This window comes from Equus caballus, chromosome 9 (assembly GCF_041296265.1).
Source record: "Equus caballus isolate H_3958 breed thoroughbred chromosome 9, TB-T2T, whole genome shotgun sequence".
In the NCBI taxonomy this organism is placed as follows: domain Eukaryota; kingdom Metazoa; phylum Chordata; class Mammalia; order Perissodactyla; family Equidae; genus Equus; species Equus caballus.
Window position 1 is genome coordinate 55,455,473 of NC_091692.1, and position 19,468 is coordinate 55,474,940.

The 19,468-nt window shown below is 44.3% G+C and overlaps 1 protein-coding gene and 1 long non-coding RNA gene across 2 annotated transcripts in view; one reads left to right on the forward strand and one right to left on the reverse strand.

Annotated features, from left to right (window-relative positions):
• The window catches only part of LOC138915576 (large ribosomal subunit protein uL15m-like), a 63,782-nt gene extending 51,356 nt beyond the window's left edge, over positions 1-12,426 (reverse strand). Inside the window, exons 1-2 of the mRNA XM_070222320.1 lie at positions 12,357-12,426; positions 65-241 (exon numbers count right to left, since the gene is read on the reverse strand). Coding sequence (XP_070078421.1) covers positions 65-180 — 116 coding nt within the window. The 5' untranslated portion in view covers positions 181-241; positions 12,357-12,426. The remainder of the gene's footprint in view (positions 1-64; positions 242-12,356) is intronic.
• Positions 12,427-12,443: 17 nt separating this feature from the next.
• On the forward strand, positions 12,444-14,335 carry LOC138915593 (uncharacterized). The gene is made up of 2 exons (XR_011421623.1): positions 12,444-12,571; positions 13,450-14,335. It is a non-coding gene; the product is annotated as an uncharacterized lncRNA (long non-coding RNA).
• The last annotated feature ends 5,133 nt before the right edge of the window (positions 14,336-19,468 follow it).

The following is a 19,468-nucleotide window of genomic DNA, read 5'->3' on the forward strand; positions in this document are numbered from 1 at the left end:
GCTAGAATCCATCTAACAAGAAGATAATGCCCTAATACCATACTGGTATAAAACGTGCACTTACAACTGGCCAAAGCACAACAGAAGTCTCTCTCTCGCTCTGGTAAACTTCCACGGCAGGTGTTCCTGGTCAGCAGGCGGTCTGTTGCAGGCCGACTCAGGGATCCTGGCTCCTTCCATCTTGCAGCTCTGCCCTGGAGCTTCCTCGTTCCCTGCATTCAGCTGACTGAAGAAAGCAAGCCTGGAAGCAGCAGACTCTTGATGAAGTATCATCGAGACGTGCTCTGAGACAATTCTCCATGTCCCAACCAGCTCTGCTTCCATCTGCTGACCTTTGACTTTCAGTATCTGGTCAGACATAACTAACAGTAGTCTTGCAATCTTGACTCAAAAGCAGTGTTGGGACCCAGGGCAGACTGCCCCCAAAATATGCTACAAGGGCACACTGATTATTTTGACTTAGTTATTTGAGAAGCAGCTGATGCAAAAATTGCACTTTGACCCTTTCCATTTCCCCCTGAAAGCAGCAAACGAATCTCCCATGTGAAAAACAGCTTCCTCACGAGGCTGACCCAACGGCATAAGGGTTAAGTTGGCGTGCTCTGCTTCGGCGGCCCAGGGTTTGCAGGTCCGGATCCCGGGGCGGACCTAGCACCGCTCATCAAGCCACACTGCAGCGTCATCCCACATAAAACAGAGGAAGGTTGGCACAGATGATAGCTCAGGAACAATCTTCCTCAAGCAAAAAGGGTGGGGCTGGGAGGGGGTGGAATTCAGGGCGGAGAGGCCTGTATAAACACACCTTGTTACTTTTTTACTAATTTACCACCACAAGTCCAAACTCTGCTTAGATTGCTTACTAATGAAGCACCCAAACCTAAGTATCTTTGTCCTGTCAAATCCTCACAAATTTAGTGTTTCTGTGTGTAAAAAGTATAAAAGCTGCCTGCTTTGGTCACTTCTGAGCGTTAATTTTAGGATCTCCCACGTGTACGCATTACATTCGAGTTTTCTCTTTAATCTGTCTTGTGTTCATTTTACTATGAGGCCAGCCACAAGAACTCAAGAGGAATAAGGGGGAAATTTCCCCCTCCCGGACAGGGGCATCTACCACTTCCACTCATACCTGCTTCGCCGCAAGGGAATCTGAAAAGTGAAACCTGGAGCTGTAGAACTGTATCTTATGGAAGGACAGAACCGATTTAGATGGACAGCTAGCCATCTCTGCCACATACCAATGCCCAAAAATTATCATATCGCTTGTCACTCTACCATTAATGAAGGCTTTGCAAGACCTTCGACAACCTTTTCTGAGAAACGCAACTGTCCCTGGAAGAGCATGCCTGGACTTACTACCTCCACGTCTGTAACACAAGGGAGCCACAGACAATACCAATCATTTATCAGTTTAGCTAATCAGCCAAACATGAATCCCTTGGTCCCACCCATGGAGAGATCCTGATTAAGAGAGTCTGGGGTAAGGACAAGGATCTGTAGTTTCAGAGAGCTCCCTGAGTGATTCTGATGAGCCAGATTTGGGACCCCCTGGAGTAAAGTCCCTTCTAACTTCAAAAAAAAATAATATAAACCTAACATATATTTACTAGACAGAGAGCTGAAGTGTGGAGAAGAGGGGAAAAAAGGAGAAGAAGGGTGAATGAGGAAGGAGAGTAAACAAACGCACTCAATAGGGATGTCACACAGGGATTCCAAAACAATCTCTCATGCAAAATGACTCTGAGGAATGTCACTTTTAGCAAACACTGCCTCCACCTCCCACCCTGAAATCCTAGGGTGTTAAACACCACCCATATGGAAAACCAGATTACAGACCCTGAAGATTCTTAATGAAAACCATTTGGTCTCATTTTTTGAAAGACTATAATTCCTACTACCTCTCCTCGAATGATCTAAATTGTCTAAGCTATTTGTAAAAGTAGATTACCACCTTAGTTTAAATTCTAATGGTTTTATAGTTATATGAACTTCTATAACTGTGATTTCTCATTCTAGAATAATTGATCCAATAATACGCATCAAATTCTGGTCCGGAATCCACGATCAGCAGAAATCACAAGTGAATTACACACTTTGAAAGAAGTGGTTTGTTGCTTGCTCTAGGTTTAAAACACAAAGTTTCCATTATCCTTAGTAACTGACAAGCATGCTGGGCTTTGGCTACATTTGATGATTACACTGCTATTATTCCAAATGCATCAAACAATAAATATCTTTTTCCTATTAGGCTTCCTATTACCTTACTTGCTTTTATTTAAAACTTTTTGTGTTTTTGTTTAAAGGGGGGAAAAGCATATAAGAGAAAATAAAAGAGAAATAGGAACATGAAACACATTGAAAAGCACTGGCAATTAAGACTGAGATTATCCAGCTTCAGCAAAATGCATCTGAAACTAGAAGAGCTGAAGTACTTAAAATTTGTTTTAAAAAGCCTATGTTCGGATCTCCAACAAGCACTACATGTGTCTCAAATGCAGACATCCCTGCTATGGAAGGACTCTCCTGGCTGTCAGCTTAGTAAGGGGCTGACTCTGCTGGAAAGTATGACATTACACAATTACAAATGCTTGACAGTTCATGTGGTTTAGACAATTTGAGCACTCTGAATTGAATACCAAACAAAAACAGTAGTGCTATTTGGTTTCATATCATTTGACTTATGGCTTCTGGAACATCTTTTAATTTTTTCTGTATTTGTTAATTTTAAGGAGTGACTGTCATACTACGGTGGCTTAAAATAAAGTTTACAATATAACCAATGTGTATCTAAGAAATAGTCCTCATAATATGAGATAATCATGATACAAAAACAATTATCAAAGGCTAGAAAACAATAGGCAAAGGGAGAGTCCCCAAAAGTGCCCTTTTTAGCAACCAAACTGCCTAAGCAAAGAAGTAAGATTTCCCAAATCCTATGGTGTGATCTTACCAATTTCTAATGAACTGGAAGATGCAATCCTTAAAACTAAAAACAAAATCCAATTACTTTTCTGCTTTAGGGACTCAGCATCTGCTAGAATGACAGTCATATACGCTGGTTTAGAAACAAACCTACTAAGATAAAGAAAGCAACTTCAAAAATGCGGGTATATACAGCCTTCCCTCTCCACAGTCTTCCACACTCCCATTCCTATTTTGACTTTTCCTTTTTGTCTCGAAACTCCAACACTCTCAGGCATAACAGACTTGTCTGGCTGTCCTCTCCCTCTGACCAGGTCTGACAGAGTGTTAGGAGTCAGCCAGCCTCTACCGTTTTCACCTCTGTATCCACACACACCTTTCCTCCCCTAGGAAACAGGAGTCGTGGTACCAACCCCCAAATGCTCACTGTGAGGCTCAATCCTCAGTTAACTGAGGATAAACTCAGTACGTAATGTCCTTAGACCAGTGTTTGGCACCTGGCAAGTGCTCAGCAAGTATTAACCATCATCATCATCAAAAACAATCTTCTGTTTGATATCCCTACTGCTGAAAGTACTTTCAGACCATAATGCTGCAAGAACATATCTTCTCCACCATCACCCCCACCATATCTTTTTCATACAAACTGAATAGTCCCTGTGTAGACAGACTTCGCAAAAAGAAAAGACATAAGTGTATGTTTTTTAAAAATTTGGCAGGTACAAAAAATAATTTGAATATGTGCGAGGCACTAAGCATAACATAAGAAAACCCTGAGTACAGATCACAGTTTAAGAAAATTAAATTCAGGGGGCCAGCCCCATGACCAAGCAGTTAAAATTCTGCACACTCAGCTTCAGGAGCCTGGGTTCACAGCTTCGCATCCCAGATACAAACCTACTCCACTCATCAGCCATGCTGTGGAGGCATCCCACACACAAAACAGAGGGAGACAGGCAACAGATGTTAGCTCAAGACGAGTCTTCCCCACCAAAAAAAAAAAAAAAAAATTAAATTCCTATCTTTCAGTTCCGTTTCGGGATCCCTATCACCTTCTCTCTTCTAATAGAGCTACCCACTAATTTGAATGTGTTTGTAATTAATCTGCTTTATTACTTTGCCATATCTGTATTCCTAACAGTATGGACTTTTGCTTCACATGTTTCAAAACTTTAAAAAAGGAAAAATACTATGTGCATTCTTCTGGAAGTAGCTTTTTTTCCTCAATATGATATTCCTGACAATAATCCTCAGTGGTGCAGGTGGCTAAAATCCATTCAGTTGCACTCCTATAGGAATACAATTTATCCATTCTCCTCGGATGGACACTGCTTCCAGTTTTTGCCTTTTACAAACAGTGCAACTGTGAGCATTTTGTCATGTCCTCAGGCACTCACATACATGCGTTTCTCTGGGGCACCAGTTTGCCAATTTTAGCATGCATTAAACCACCTGAACGGCTTGTTAAGACTGAAAGCTGGCTCATCCCCAAAGCTTCTGATTCAATAGGTCTAGGGTGGAGCCCCAAATTTTGCATTTATAAGAAGTTCCTGTGAGATGCTGAAAACACAATTTAGAAGCACTGCTCCAGGATAAAGACCCAGGAGTAGAATCACTGGGTCAAAGTGTACATCCATCTTTAACTTTACTAGGTAATCCCAAAGTTATGGTACCAATTTACAATCCCACCAGTTGTGTGTAAGCATTCCAGTTATTTCCGACCTTCCTAAACAGCAGACATTGTCAGATTTTTACACTGTTGCCAACCCAATGTTATGAAACTATACACCACGTTGGTCCTAAACTGCCTTTCCCTAATTGCTAACGAAGTCGAGAATCTCTGCATGCAGGTTTCCTCTTCTGTGAGATGCCTACTTGGGTCATAGGCCCATTTTTCTATTGTTCTTACTGATTTGTCACTGTTTACCTTTCTAGATACAATCCTTTCTCAATAATACGTACTGAAAATATCTATTCTCACTTGTGACTTGTCTGCTCACTTTCTTGATGGTTTCTTTTCATAACCACAAGCTGTCAAATTAATGCTGTCAAAGCGGTCAATCTTTTCCTTCATGGTCTACACCTTCTGTGATCTGTTTAAGAAGCTCTTCCTTGTATTAGACTCACACAATTACTGTCCTACATTGTCTTCCAAAAATTTCATAGTTTTGCCTTCTGTATTTAAGCCTTTAATTCACCTGTAGTTGATTTTTCTGAATGATATGAATTAGAAATGTATCCCACTCTCAAGGAGTTTCCTATTGGCTAAGGCCCACAGATATGACCAACTATAACTTCAGAGAGGATAATGATTCCTGTTAACCCCTACCTTATTGAGGTTTATTCTGCTCTCTCATCGAGGCAAACCAAAAACTGGATAATTTCAATACGGAAAACTTGGAGGGTTATTAGCAAATTAGTCAGACTATGATCCCCACCCCACCATACTCCAGGAAGAATCCTTAAAAATACCACACACAAAAAAAGAGGCCAGCCCTGTGGCCAAGTGGTTAAGTTTACACACTCGGCTTCAGCAGCCCCAGCTTTTGCCAGTTCGGATCCTGGCTGCAGGCAGGGCCATGGCACCACTCATCAGGCCATGCTGAGGCAGCGTCCCACAGAGCACAACCAGGAAGGCCTACAAGTACAATACACAGCTATGCACTGGGGAGCTTTGGGGAGAAGAAGAAGAAAAACAAAGGTGCAAATCGTAAAAACAAAAAACAAATTTTTTTAACTCTAAATTTAGTCTTATTCTAAAAAACTGAAAGTTGAGCATTGGGGAAAGTGTGGCAAAATGAGCATTCTCAACAGTACTGGCTGGAATATAAATCTATACAAACTTTCTAGAGGGTTATTTGCAATATATCAAAAGCCTTAAAATACATATCTTCTTTGAGCTATCAATGACTCTTTACAGAACTTATCTTAAGGAAACAACTGAACAAAATACATATTTAGGAATATTCACCATGGAACTCTTTCTAATAGAAAAAATTGGAAACAGCCTAATCTCCAACAACGCAGGATGGGTTACAGACGTAGCTGCTGCAGCACATCCATATATGGTCATGCGCCACCTAAGGACGTTTCAGTCAACAGTAGATCACGTAGATGATGGCCATCCCATGAGATTAGTACCACAGAGCCTACATGTGTAGGAGGCTATGATAGAAGAAAATTTTATATATTGAGGTGTACGGGGAAGCCGTTCTGGTTTAAATGCGATTTGGACTCAATTTTATTTAAACCAAAGAAGCCTGACTTACAGCCTGTCAAATGTTCGTTGTATATTGTCCCAAAATAAAGAATGTACTCTTTTTTTTCAATATTTCTTTTTCTGCTTTATCTCCCCAACCCCCCCTCCCCCCCCCCGCACACAGTTGTATATCTTAGTTGCAGGCACTTCTAGTTGTGGGATGTGGGACGCCGCCTCAACGTGGCCTGATGAGTGGTGCCACGTCCGCACCCAGGATGCGAACCCTGGGCCGCCGCAGTAGAGTGCGCGAACTTAGCCACTCAGCCACAGAGCCGGCCCCAGAATGTACTCTTTGAAGGTAAGAACCAATGCCTCTCTTCTTATGACACCAGTACTTTTTGAAGATAAGTGTCCTTTCCCATGACACTGGGATCATGCTGACCCACTGTGTATGTACTAATCTATAACAAAGTATCTCCTTGAACCCTTGAAAGAATGTACCCCTGTCACACTTGATGTATGTCTGTTTGGAAATGGTATATAATGGTGCTGAAAAATCACTCTTCTTCACAGCACTTACGAAGGCTGCACTCCCAGGCTGCAGTCCTCAGCTTGGCTCGAATAAAACTCCCCGCTGTAGAATGACTATTGATTATTCGTGTCAACAGCTCGACCATCTAGGTTTGTGAAAGTACACTTTATGATGTTTGCACAATGATAAAATCACTTACACATTTCTCAGAACGTATCCCCATTGTTAAGCAAGGCATGACTATAGTGGAATACTATGATGATTATATAGCTGTGTTAATGTGGAAAGATGTTTCCAATAGTCTGGTAATTTCTAAAACCAGTTAACAAGATGCACATATGATATTCTTTTATTCTCAAATATTTATGGAGAGCCTTGTGTATGCCAAGCACCAAGCAAGTGACTGGTAAACAAAAAGAGATCTGTTCCCTGCTTCTAAGGAGCTTACAAGCTTTGGAGGGGGATGAGGGGGAGGGAGACAGGCCACATACATATCTTCCAACTGACTCCTGTTGGCATATTAAAGGGATATACGTTTTGAAAATACAGACCATTTCTATGTGTCTGTGTATCTATGTAATATCTGCAGCACCTCATCAGCATAGTCTACAAAGAGAACACACACACTCAGCTGTATGGACTAGGAAGTGGGTCAACAAGAGGATACTTGGAGCAACTGCCTTGTGATGAACTGAAGCACACAAATCTTCTACAAAAATGCTCTAGGGAGAATCTTAAGAAACGCAATGTAGTTATGGAAAGTCATCCACTGGAAGACAGATGCGAGACAGATCGCAGAACCACAGAAAAAGAATTGGAACAAAGAGCTTCCGCTGTTGACAATTCAAGACTAAGACTGACCAAGATCAGGTACAAGTTCTTGAACAAATAACTGTTCTTCTACAAGTCTACAGCTTTACCCTTCCCTACTATGTTGGGATCTAACAAATAATAATGAAGCCTCCAAGATAAGAAAGATCTCATAATTAGGGTCAGGCTCAAAGGATTCTGACATTCTATATCCATTTCATTTAAACATCTGCACTACAATCAGTAAACTTACGAGAGTCATTAATTACAAAGGGAAAATTTTTTTCTTTGGAGCACAGAAACATGTCAGACACCTCAACCAAGAGATCAAAAGTTAACATTCACCAGCGATAAGACCTATCTACATCACACATGTGCCAATATGATGCACTGAGAAGGGAACAACCTCACCACTGTGGTATTCTTGTCACAAATGCTTAACCCTCAATTTAATCATGAAAGAACACCAGATAAATCCAAACTGAGGGACATTCTGCAAAATAACTGACCGGTACTCTGGAAAAGTACCAAGGTCACGAAAGATAAAAAACTGTCACAAATTGGAAGACACCAAGGAGACACCATAACTAAATGCAGTGTGGGCTACTGGACTGGATCCTCGACCAGAAAAAAGACATCAGGGGTGAAACCCGAATAGAAGACTTTAGATTAACTCTATCAACTGCCTGGTTTCAATAACCGCACTATGGTTACATAAGAGGCTAACAAAGGGACGCTGGGTGTAAGGTATATACGAATTCTCCGGGCTATTTTTGCCATTTTTTTCTACTTCTAAAATTATTTCAAAGTAAAAAGTTTGTAAAAGTAACTTCAGACGAATGATAAAGAGATATGGGGGATCACTCAATAACTCTTACATAAAAATATGCTACCTCCTCGGGGCTGGCCCTGTGGGTGAGCGGTTAAGTTCGTGCGCTCCACTGCAGGTGGCCCAGTGTTTCGTTGCTTCGAATCCTGGGCGTGGACATGGCACTGCTCACCAAACCACGCTGAGGTGGTGTCCCACATGCCACAACTAGAAGGACCTACAACGAAGAATCTACAACTATGTCCTGGGGGGCTTTGGGGAGAAAAAGGAAAAAAAAAATATGCTACCTCCTCCAATAATTGTGCTAAAAAAAACCCAGTAATTGCAAATAAGGCGTAAACCAGAATAATCTGTAAGTATTCACTAAAAACCTGTGATTGGGATAATCTAGAGAGCCGACTAACTTTCCTAGGGCACTGAAGTCTCTCCAGATAAATAATCTACCTCATTTTCCCTATTAATCTTTTTTAATTCAATTCAACTTATATTTATTTAACATCTACTATGGGCATGGAACTGTGCTGGGGCCTGATCAGATTTTGATACATTAAGAACATTTCAGTACACAAAATGACAAAGAAAAACAGAGAGTAACAAAACTGGAAGGAACTTTTCACTCCCATACAATCTAGCAATCAATACCGGCACCCTTTTTAGTGTGATTGCTGCTAGGAGCTCAAGTGCATCCCCTTCAGCATAAGCGGTTCTGACCTCTACAATTATCTCCAAAAATTATCCCTGAAGATGCCAAAATGACTCTAAAACATACTCCATTTCTAGTACTTTTTTTCCATCTAATCATTATGTTGTTGGTGCATTACAGTACACAACACAAAATTAAAGAACTTGATTCTCTGAACGTCAAGGAAGGGTCAAGCTGGTATAAACCCACAGACGTTTACTTACTATCCTCTTAGAAGAGGTCAAAGGCAACATCACAGAAGGCCGGGGTTCTCAAAGTGTGCCCTCAGAGTCAGCAGCTTTAACATCACCCAGGAACTTGTCAGAAATGCAAATTCTCAGTCCCAGTCCAGACCCGCTGATTCAGAGACCCAGCCCAGCATCTGCGTTTTCACAAGCCCCCCCAGCTGACTCTGATGCACCATCAGTTTGAGAACCACTGATGGAACAGCAGAAAGACTGGCCCCGTGAATCCGGAGGCCTGATTCCAATCCTTGCTCTGCCACTAACACCTCTACAATGCATTAGCCGCTCAGCTTCTGTGGGGCTCAGCCTCCTGATCAGTGAGGGAACTGCAATAGCTCACTACCACAGTCCTTACACCCTAATTTGATAACCATGAAAGCATTCATTTGTATAAGGCCTAAAAGTGAAAACACCACTGCAGTATTTCACCACGTATTTCTCTCTTTCATCCAAATGAAACAATTAAAATTTCTTCTTGGCATCCACCAGCCTCTGAATCAGACTTAACATAGCTACAATAATTTCTTCTGATTTTAAATAAAATTGTGTTCACTACTTTGCTGTAGCAAAAGCCATATAAACGCTAATTTTACAGTTTCCTATTTAGTTCTCTATCAAGCCTATTTTGGAGCAATTCCTCATAATAACAAAAATTCCAAGAAACCCACCTACTACAGACTGAATTGTGCACCCCCCCCTACACACACACACACACACACACACACACAATTTTGATGCCGAAGCCCTAATCACCAATGTGATGGTATTTGGAAATGAGGTCTTTGAGAGGTACTTAGGTTTAGATGAGGTCAGAACGGTAGGGTCTCCAAGACGGGATCAGCGTCTTTAGAAGAAGACGAAGAGAGACCAGAGTTCTCTCTCCATCTCTGCCATGTGAAGACACAGCAAGAAGGTGGCTGTCTGTAAGCAAGGAAGAGCCCTCACCAGGAATCAGCACCTTGATCTTGGACTTAACCTCCAGAACTGGGAGAAGTAAATGACTGTTGTTTCAGCCACCTGGGGTTATGGTGTTTTCCTAGAGCAGCCCACAACGACCAACACACTCACTCAAAATACCCCTCTGCTGTGGGCATAGTTCAGAAGAACTGTGCTCCAACCTCGCATAAAGAATGTGTGTGATCAGACCACTGAAGTACTCAGCAACTATGAAAGAGAAAGAATTTTAAAACGTACAGATCTAGATACTTCCATTACTAAGAAACACAGCTTAATTTCATCTCCTAGTCATGGATTTATAAACCGCGATTCTTCTCACAGCCTGTGGAAACTATGACAAAAACCTCTCAGGGGAGATGTGAGAAAGAGGGAGAGAGGAGAATCAAATAAGAAGAGTCCGTTTTATAAAGGTTAGAGAGTTCTCTTCGAACACAAACCTAGGTAGCACGAATGTGGGCAGAAATGTCCCACCAATCAAGTGAATACCCACTAATCCTTGAGACCTAACTCAAATGCTGTATCCTGCAAGCTCGCGCCACTCCTTCCCAGGCAGTCAGTCATAAATTACTCTGTGCTCCCCTTTCTCCATTTCAGCACTGAGCAAAAGGCACTATACTTGCTTATGGATCTGTCTCTTCCACCAGACCTTGAAATCATCTAGGGCAGCGTGTTACTCTCTCCAGCACCTAGAATGGTGACTGGCATGAAGCAGTTTGCTCAAGTGGAGCCACTCTGCTTGGCTGAATACAAGAGGAACTCTCTGTGCTATCTCACAGCTTTTCTGCAAATCTGAGATTATTCCAAAATAAACAGGTTTTTTAAAAAAGGCACCAGGAGCCAGTGTATTATCAGTAATAATCACACCTGCCTTACATGTCACGCAAGAAGACAACAGCTACTAGAGAGCCTTGCCTCAGTGTTTTTCAGACGTGCCAGCAGAAGTCAGTAACCTTACATGTAGCAAACTTGAAAAACAATGAGTAACAAACACTTGAGACGCTAATCCTGACCTTAACTTTGGTCAAACTGTTTAACTTTAGTCTCAGTTTGTTAAAAGGGAATAGTAATTCCGACCCTACACGGCTGCCGTGCTACATGAAGTCTACAGAGTATACATCAAATGAGCTCTCCTAACGATGTTCTAATCAATACGTGTTAGTGACCTTCCCCAGGCAGTGTTGCATCTGGACTAACGCTTCACCGCAAACCAGGTGCATACTGTAACTAGTTCCACCGGCACGGACTGTAAAGTCCCGACACAATCACCATTCGGGCTATGATTACCTAGAAAATAATCCTACATATGTGTCCACAGATGCCAACCCTGCCAAGATGTCCTAGTCCAGAACCCCCCAACCCAATAAACAGGCTATTCAAAACTCAACGCAAGCGCAGGGGTCAGCAGCTCCTGGCACCCACCTCCCCCCGACTAAGCTCCAGAAAGCGGGCACGCACACTCAGGCCGTGCTCGCCCACTAGGAAGAGGTGGGTATCTCCAGGGACGATCCCGCTGCTGCCAACAGCGACGTGCGGCAGCCTGGGGTCTCCCGCTAGTTGCTGAGAGCAGCTGGACCCTGAGTGGCCAGGACCGTCCACTTCCAGGCGTGGTGCTCTCGGGCACCAGCATCCTCAACCGAAGGAGGCGAGGGTGGCAGCAGCGCATCGGTGCGCTGGGGAAAACAGGGAGTGGGCGGGCAGCCACGGACACCACCGCCCGGACTAGAAACCCACACCGGGCAGCTCCCCGCCTGGGCGCCCGCGTTCCAGTCGGAGAAGCCAGGCGGTCGGAAGCGCCGCCACTGCGTGCAGGGGTGCGTGGGGCGCCCGGGGCGCCGCTTCCGCGCCAAGAGCCCGGGCCCGCGGGGAAACGGAGGCCCGCCGGGTCCCCGGGAGCCCGGCTCGCGGAGCGAGCAGGTGACGGCGGGGGCAGGGCGGCTGCGACGCCGCGCGGGCGGCGGGCGGGTGTCGGGCGAGTCTGGGCGGCGTCGGGAGGGACCGGCGAGCGGGGGAGGGGCTGAGGCGGGGGGAGGAGGGAGGAGGAAGAGCGAAGGGCCCTGGCGGGACTCCCGGCGCCCAGCTGCCCGGCCCGAGCCCTCAAGCCACCGCCCCCAGGCCCCGCGCAGACGCTGGACGGTCCCCGCCTCCAAACCTCCCCCCCCCGGCCCGGTCAGAGAATAACTTACCCGTTTGCCGACGCAATCGCTCCTGCTGGCCCCTCTGACGGACTCCTCCGGCTCGTCGTCTTCCGGTGATGAAACCGGAAGTCCCACCCCTCCCCAAGAGGAAAACGGAAAGCCGAAGGAGTCAATCTAAGGAAGGGGAGACGCGCGTCAGGCTGAGAGCCTGGCGGCGTCTGACCGGGAAGGCCACCTGGCACTTCCAGCGGCTCCCCGAGCGGGTAACCCCCGGGCGATCCCGCCTCCTCCCTCTCCATCCCTCCTCACTCCACCCCTTCGCTCGCCCGCGGTAAAGAACCCCGAGGGCGGTGCGGGAGAAACGGACGCGCCCGGGCCGGGTGGGAGCCGGAGGCCTGCGGGCCGGGCGGCCGGCCTCCGCCTCCACCGGCCCAAGCGATGCCCGGCGCCTCTGAGGCCTCCTCTAACGGAGCGAGGTTTTCCTGCTGTGCCAGGCGCGTGCGCACCTCCGGGTTAGGAGAACAGCCTCTGGATGCTCCTAGCAGGGGTCCTCAGAGTCGCAGACCCTAGGAAGCCACGAGCCGAATTCGGATTCTAACGGGTTCTAATGAAAAATGCAGGAGGATCGGGGTCCAGTTCTCAGAAGAGGGGGCTGGGCTGCGCTGGGCTGGGCTGGTGTCTGGCTAACACAGAGGCTGAGGGAGGGATGCGCTGGAATGAACATGTGGAGCGAGAAGAAGCCCAGACCAGGTTCTTTGTGTGTCTGTGGCCGACTGCCTTCCTCCAGCTGCAAGTGCAGAGAACGTGTGTCACCACAGGGCTCTTGCACTGTCCAGCACACACTCACGCAAGGTTTATTTTTATGAATACAACGTAAAACCAAGAACATTCCCAGTCCTCGTTATCTTCCATAAGAGCATCTACCAAATCTAACTGACAGTCCAAACCTGGACAGTCCCAAACCTGACATGTTGCCCTCCTTCAATACGATGACGTCCCCTCCTGATCATGTCACTATATACTCCCAATAAGTATACTGGGTGGTCATCTTTATCCATGTGCATATGCTTCTTTGGTACAATTTTTTAAAGCAAATACTTAAATTTCTCTATCCCCAACCTCTTTGTCTTCTTATTACTAGTTAATTGGTCTTCTGGCTAATCACTGGGCGGATTTCTGTCATCCCTCTGAATGTAATCTATCCGGAAAATACTTCCTATCTGGCTCCCAAACCACAGCAAGACCCAGGTAGCCACATGGCTTGGGTTTGGGTAGAAAACGTGGACCCATCAATGAGAGCTGGGGAGACCCATCATGACCCGGGGAGGCAGAAAACCACGGCTCTGGACTCAGGCATCCCAGGGTTGGAATCTCCTAGATTCAATGACCTCATTCGTCCTCCTCCTCTCCTCACCTGGTGGCAGCTGAATAATTGACCAAGACACTGCAGGTCTCAGAGATTCAGCAGGAATGCAGATCAGCAAATACATCTTCTTATTTAGTGACTTGGTAAAACTGATGTTCCCTTGCTCAGAAATGGTTATATTTTACAACCAACTTTTGTTAATTGACTACTATGAACACCCTTGTTAAAATATAAATTGGCGTCAGAAACCTCGTGTACAGTTAGTCCTTGGGACCTCTGCCAAATACATCAGGTAGGTCCACGGAATCCGAAAACCTCACAAGATTCAACCAAATCTGGCGAGCATGGACTGTGCTTAAATAGTGACGAGTACCAAACACCTGCGAATATTTAACCAAGAGGACTTGATGTTGTCCAGCACCAGAGAAGAAGTGGCTCCTTATGGATGCCTCAGCGAGGCTGATGCCACAGGTGGGTCCCGTTTCTGTGACAAGAGGCAGGGTAAGCTGGCCCCATGATCCAGCCGTTTTAGACATGACGCAGCAAGCTTTAAAACTGACATTTCAAGCACCCACAAAGAGATGGAATGTGTGGCACTTTGTTTTTATTTGGAATCATAAGAGAAACATTTTTAATAAACCCTTAACTTCTTCTCCATTAATGCTATTTAAATAGTGAATTCATAAAGACTGAAGTGATTTGTTTACTTATACTTAGCTGTAGAAAACTTACGTGCTTTTGTTTATCTGTTTACACCATCAAATCCAATCAAGCCAAACAAGATGGTCGACTGAAATGACTGATGAATGCAACCTGAGCTGACAGCTTTAAATTTGGGATGTGTTACTGATGTCAGGTTGATCAGTTCTCTGTCTAAAATTGATGCTATTTAAAGCTTTGAACAATTTAGATGTAGTCACTGAGTAAAATCCCAACGGGGTGAGAGAATTCCATCAGGGCTGATTCTGCTGTGGTGAATTTCCATGTGCGCAGGTGTCAGAGGGAGAGTGGCCTCTCCCGATGGGGTAGTGAGACAGAACAGGATGCAGGAGGGGCGGTGGGCTGGCGTCACTCACAGCAAAGGTAAAGAGGCTTAGAATAAAGATAGACGCATCTTCTCACAAGGAATCCCAAATGGCATAAGAGTGTGAATATTGGTCATTTCTGTTTCAAAACTTTTCAAGAAAGGAAAAAGTGAAGGGGAGGCAAGAAGTGAATATGTATCACGCTTCAATAACTCATCTGAAAATGAACCCCCAGGGAAATCATGGTAGTCGGTGGGGTAGACCAATGTTTTTATTAACAATATAAAAGGAATGTGTGGTGAAAGCAACGGTGACATAAGTACTGACAGTCAGTGGATGAATGATTATGTGTCCTGAGCACCTCAGGACACAGCAAACTAGAGCAATTCCACCAATCAAATGGCAAGAGAAGTCTAATCGAAGAACCATCCTTGTGCTGGAAGGGCAGAATGAGTCCAGTCCGGGGACTACTGGGGCCAGACTTGGGGAAATCAAGTTGTTGAAGGTAGCTGTGACTTTAGAGAGGTGTGCAACAGAGACATTAAGCCATTTCCAGTGTCTCTACCTTTAAAATAGTTTATTACTGGTCCAAATGTCCAAAGACGTATTAAAGAGGGAAAATATTGTTTACTGGACAGAAATTCTCTGGATATTTAGATTCTATTCCTGTCCAGGGATGTGAGAGAGGGGATATGTCAGCAGCTCAGATGTAAGCTGGAAGGTTCCCGTCGTTGTTAATGCAGCTTAGCCGTCTCTAGGAAAAAGGCAGCAAATAATTGGGATCCTTCTATGTAGTTCCACCTAACAAAAGAAGAAATAAAGAGAAACTGTTATTTCCATTCAAATAATGGAGGAAAAGTAGTCTACAATTTAAACAGGAAGATTTGATGACATAAATTCAATCTAAAATATGCAGCATGTCGGAAGGTTACTGATGTGGACACCCTGTGGTTTGCACACTGAGAGATCAGCCCCCTCAAGAACCTGCTCACTGTTGATTTTCTCCTTCTGCGCGTGCTCTCCATCGTCCACAGTGCCCAGCGGGAGCATCATCACACTCTTTTGGATAACATCCTGGAATATATTGGCAATTGGTGTGGTTGATCCATCCCGGATCATATCTGGTTCTGTTCCAAACACTGAAACACAGGAAAAGAAGGCATTGAATAAATTAATGAGAAGACTACCCCCAGTGATCTCCGCAAATGTCGTGTTCACTTTATCTTTCTTTCTTTTTTTTTTTTTTTCCCACCATGAAATTTGGTGGCTGGGATAAGTAAGCGTCCTGATATCATGCAATTTATATTCTAAAATAGTCAATAGAGTCAAGAAGAAAACTGTGGTTGCCTTATTTACTATTATCTACTTTCAAAAAATATTTTTAAATAATATTTTAAAGTAACGTTAGACTTACAGAAAAGTTGCAAAAGTAGTACAGAGAGAGTTCTCATATATTCCTTACTCTGCTTTCCCTAATGTTAACATCTTACATAACTATTGTACAATTATCAAGAATAGGAAATTAACATTGGATAATATTATTAACTAGACTCAGCCTTTATTTGAATTTCACTCTTTCCCTTCTGCTGTACCAGGATCCAATGCAGAATCCCACACGGCATTTTGTCATTGCTCCTTAGTCTCCTCTTGTCTGTGACTGTTTCTCAGTCTTCCCTTGTCTTTCATGACCTTGACCCTGCTGAAGAGTACTGATCAGTTGTTTTGTAAAATGTCCCTCAGTTTGGGTTTATCTGACGTTTTTTCACGATTGGAAGAGGTCATGTGTTTTTGGCCAGAGTACCACAGAAGATGTACCTACCTACTTTTATGGTTGCTTCACGAATTAAGTATTAGAAACACTAATATTAAATATTAGGAACACATTTCTTTGGTGTTTTGTGTTTCTTTTGTAACCAACATATGAATAAATCGCTGTACTCAACTTTCACCTGAATGTTGCAGTGTTTGTACTCAACTTTCAAGGTATCCCAGGAAACAGTTTTAATGGATATCCTGGGGTCTAGAAAGAGATGAGTTGAAACCTTCTAGGCTATAGGGAAAGTTGCCAGAGATGGAGTGGGAATGAAAAATAAATGAAGACACAAAAGAGAACATGCCGTGTCTTCTGGATCCACAGAGCAAGGCGTGAATGTGAATAAAGATGATGTACACTCGTGCATTGCTTAACGACAGGATACATTCTGAGACATGCATCGTTAGGTGATTTAGTTGTTAGATGGTTTAATTGTTGTGTACTCACACAAACCTAGGTGGTATAGCCTACCACACGCCTAGGTGATATGGTGCTAATCTTATGGGACCACTGTCATACATGCAGTCCGTTGTTGACGAAAAACTCATTATGTGGCAGACGACTGTCCTTTGTTGGCAGGACTGGTTTAGCACACAGACAGACAAAAAGGTGCCTTATGCATTCCTGCATTTTCCTGTATTTCATGTCTTTACTGTTGAATTTGACATTTCAATCACACATCTCTCTTCAGCTGGCATTCCATTTAACTTCCTAACTCTTCTTCCTCTTTTCTTCACCCCCAAATTTTACTGGTAAAATACTGCTACAATTGAGGGCAGTGGGGATGATTGTGTAGAGAAGTATGGCTCTCGGTGTTGGACTTGTCCTCTAATTTTTGACGTCTGTGTCCCTTGTACTCATAGACGCAGAGAGTTAGTGCTCCAAGGAGGTCTGGAGGCCATTAAACCCAGAGCTCTGTGACCGGGAAGAGCAAGTCCCCACAGGGCAGCCCGGTGCCAGCTTGCTCGCTCCACTACAGTTTAGCTTCTTCATTTTTAACCCCAGAGGACTTCCTTTACTTTCGTGCAAGTTCAGCTGTGCTTTTAAAAGTTTTTATGTATCGGCCAATATTTCCATGAGTTTTGCAGAAGGAGGGTTGGGAGGTTTCCAAGTCCATCATTTTCCCCCAAATTCAGGTCTCCAGAACGTGAGTTTGAACCCTGGCTTCGCTACTTCTAGCTGAGTGCCCTCCAGCAAATTATTTAATCTCTTCTCGCCTTAATCTGCACCCCGGGGAGGGCTGTTGGGAGGATTCATGAGACAGTGTGTGTAAAGAGCCCTGAACCACACCGTTTACCGTCAGTAATGCAGCCCATATAAAAGGAGAGTCCACAGTGAAGTTTTAAAAGTGTCTGCTTTATCTACAGCCCCACCGGGTACCACCCCTTGTTCCCAGTGTAAACCAGCAATCAAAATAGCATAAGTCTAACCTGTTTTGATGGCTCTTTTTGCTGCAAGATACTGATTATCTTTAATATTTGCGATCCATGGGTGTAGTCCTAGTGCCATAGAAACAACCATCTGGTTGGAACGATTTCTTTGGGAAAATATATATTCAAGATGCTGCTTTACCTAAAGGTAACATTTTCAGTTGTAAGAGAAAATTTTGAGTAGCTCTCATAGCCTTGTATCAAGAAACTGATTGGAATCCCAAGCTGACGCATTCAAGCGTTCTGATTTTCCCTCAGCTCTTCCAGAGGGAGGACGCGGAGTGAGCCGGGTCTCCAGGACGGAGAGCTGCGCCCAGTGTGAGGAATGCTTGCTCTCACTCCCACCCCTCCCGAGACCCCCCAATCCCCCCTCCTGTCCCCACCCCTCCCCGACCACAGTGTCTCACTGTTAATGTCGGCTTATTATGAATTTGGGTAATTATGAAACCTTGAATGATATTGTGGGTAATACAAATATGATGAATGTTTGAGGTAATTATGAAACACAACACAAGTAGAACTTCTCAATTTGAATATCCCTCTTTTTGGACTTATCAGTATCTTAAGGAATATTTTGGGAACATTACACACTTGGAAATTTCCAAAAAGTGGGAGCAATTTCACGCTAAGCTGTGAAGGAGGCTCATTGACAGCATCTTTCTCTCTCCCCTGGGCTCCATTCCGGTTGCCATTATGGAAATCCACCAGAGAAAAACTCCATACTCTGAAATATTCATCCCTTCGACAAACATTTAAGGCACACCTGTCACGTGGCAGGAACTGTTCTAGGTGCTGGGACATAGCTGTGAGCAAGACGAAGACCGTCCTGCGCTCATGTAAAGTGTGTGCTGTGAGGAGGAGGAACAGTCCATCCAGAAAGGGAAGGAGGGAGGAAGATGGAAACAAAAAGACGGAGGGACGCAGAGGGGAAGGAGGATCTTTGAGAATGTAATTAGCGCTAAGACGACGATAAAAGCGGACAGTGGATGGAGAGAGGGCGCCGAGGTATTCCTTGAGCTCCCTTCTTCAGAGTCTACCTTCTGTGCAACTTGAGGTACACTGATGATAGGTCGATACTTCAGGCACGCACCTCCTTCCAGACACAAACATTTTCATTAAGGTGGCTGCTTTCAGGGGGTTCATTTCAGACATCATGGACGAACCAACGCTGGGGGTAAAGATTTTCCGGCTCAGTCCAGCCGTAGACAAGTAGCTTCTCCGTCTGTGTGTAAAACCCATCTTGCCTTTTTATGCACCATTTAGTTTTCAAAAATTTCCCATCACTCCAACTCCAAATGGTTATTTGTCTGATGACTGTAATTGCATATAATTGAGGGAAGAGATTTTTACTGAACAAAAATCCTGTTGGTTTCTTGACATTTGTTCCAGTCCCTTCTGTATTGGAAAAAAGTGATACTTCAATGCTAACAACTGAGTTGCTCACTACTGTGTGGCATGTGGCTCTCAGGAACGGCGCTGCTGGACAGAAGAACAATGCACGTTTGTTACCTGTGTTTCCACCACGG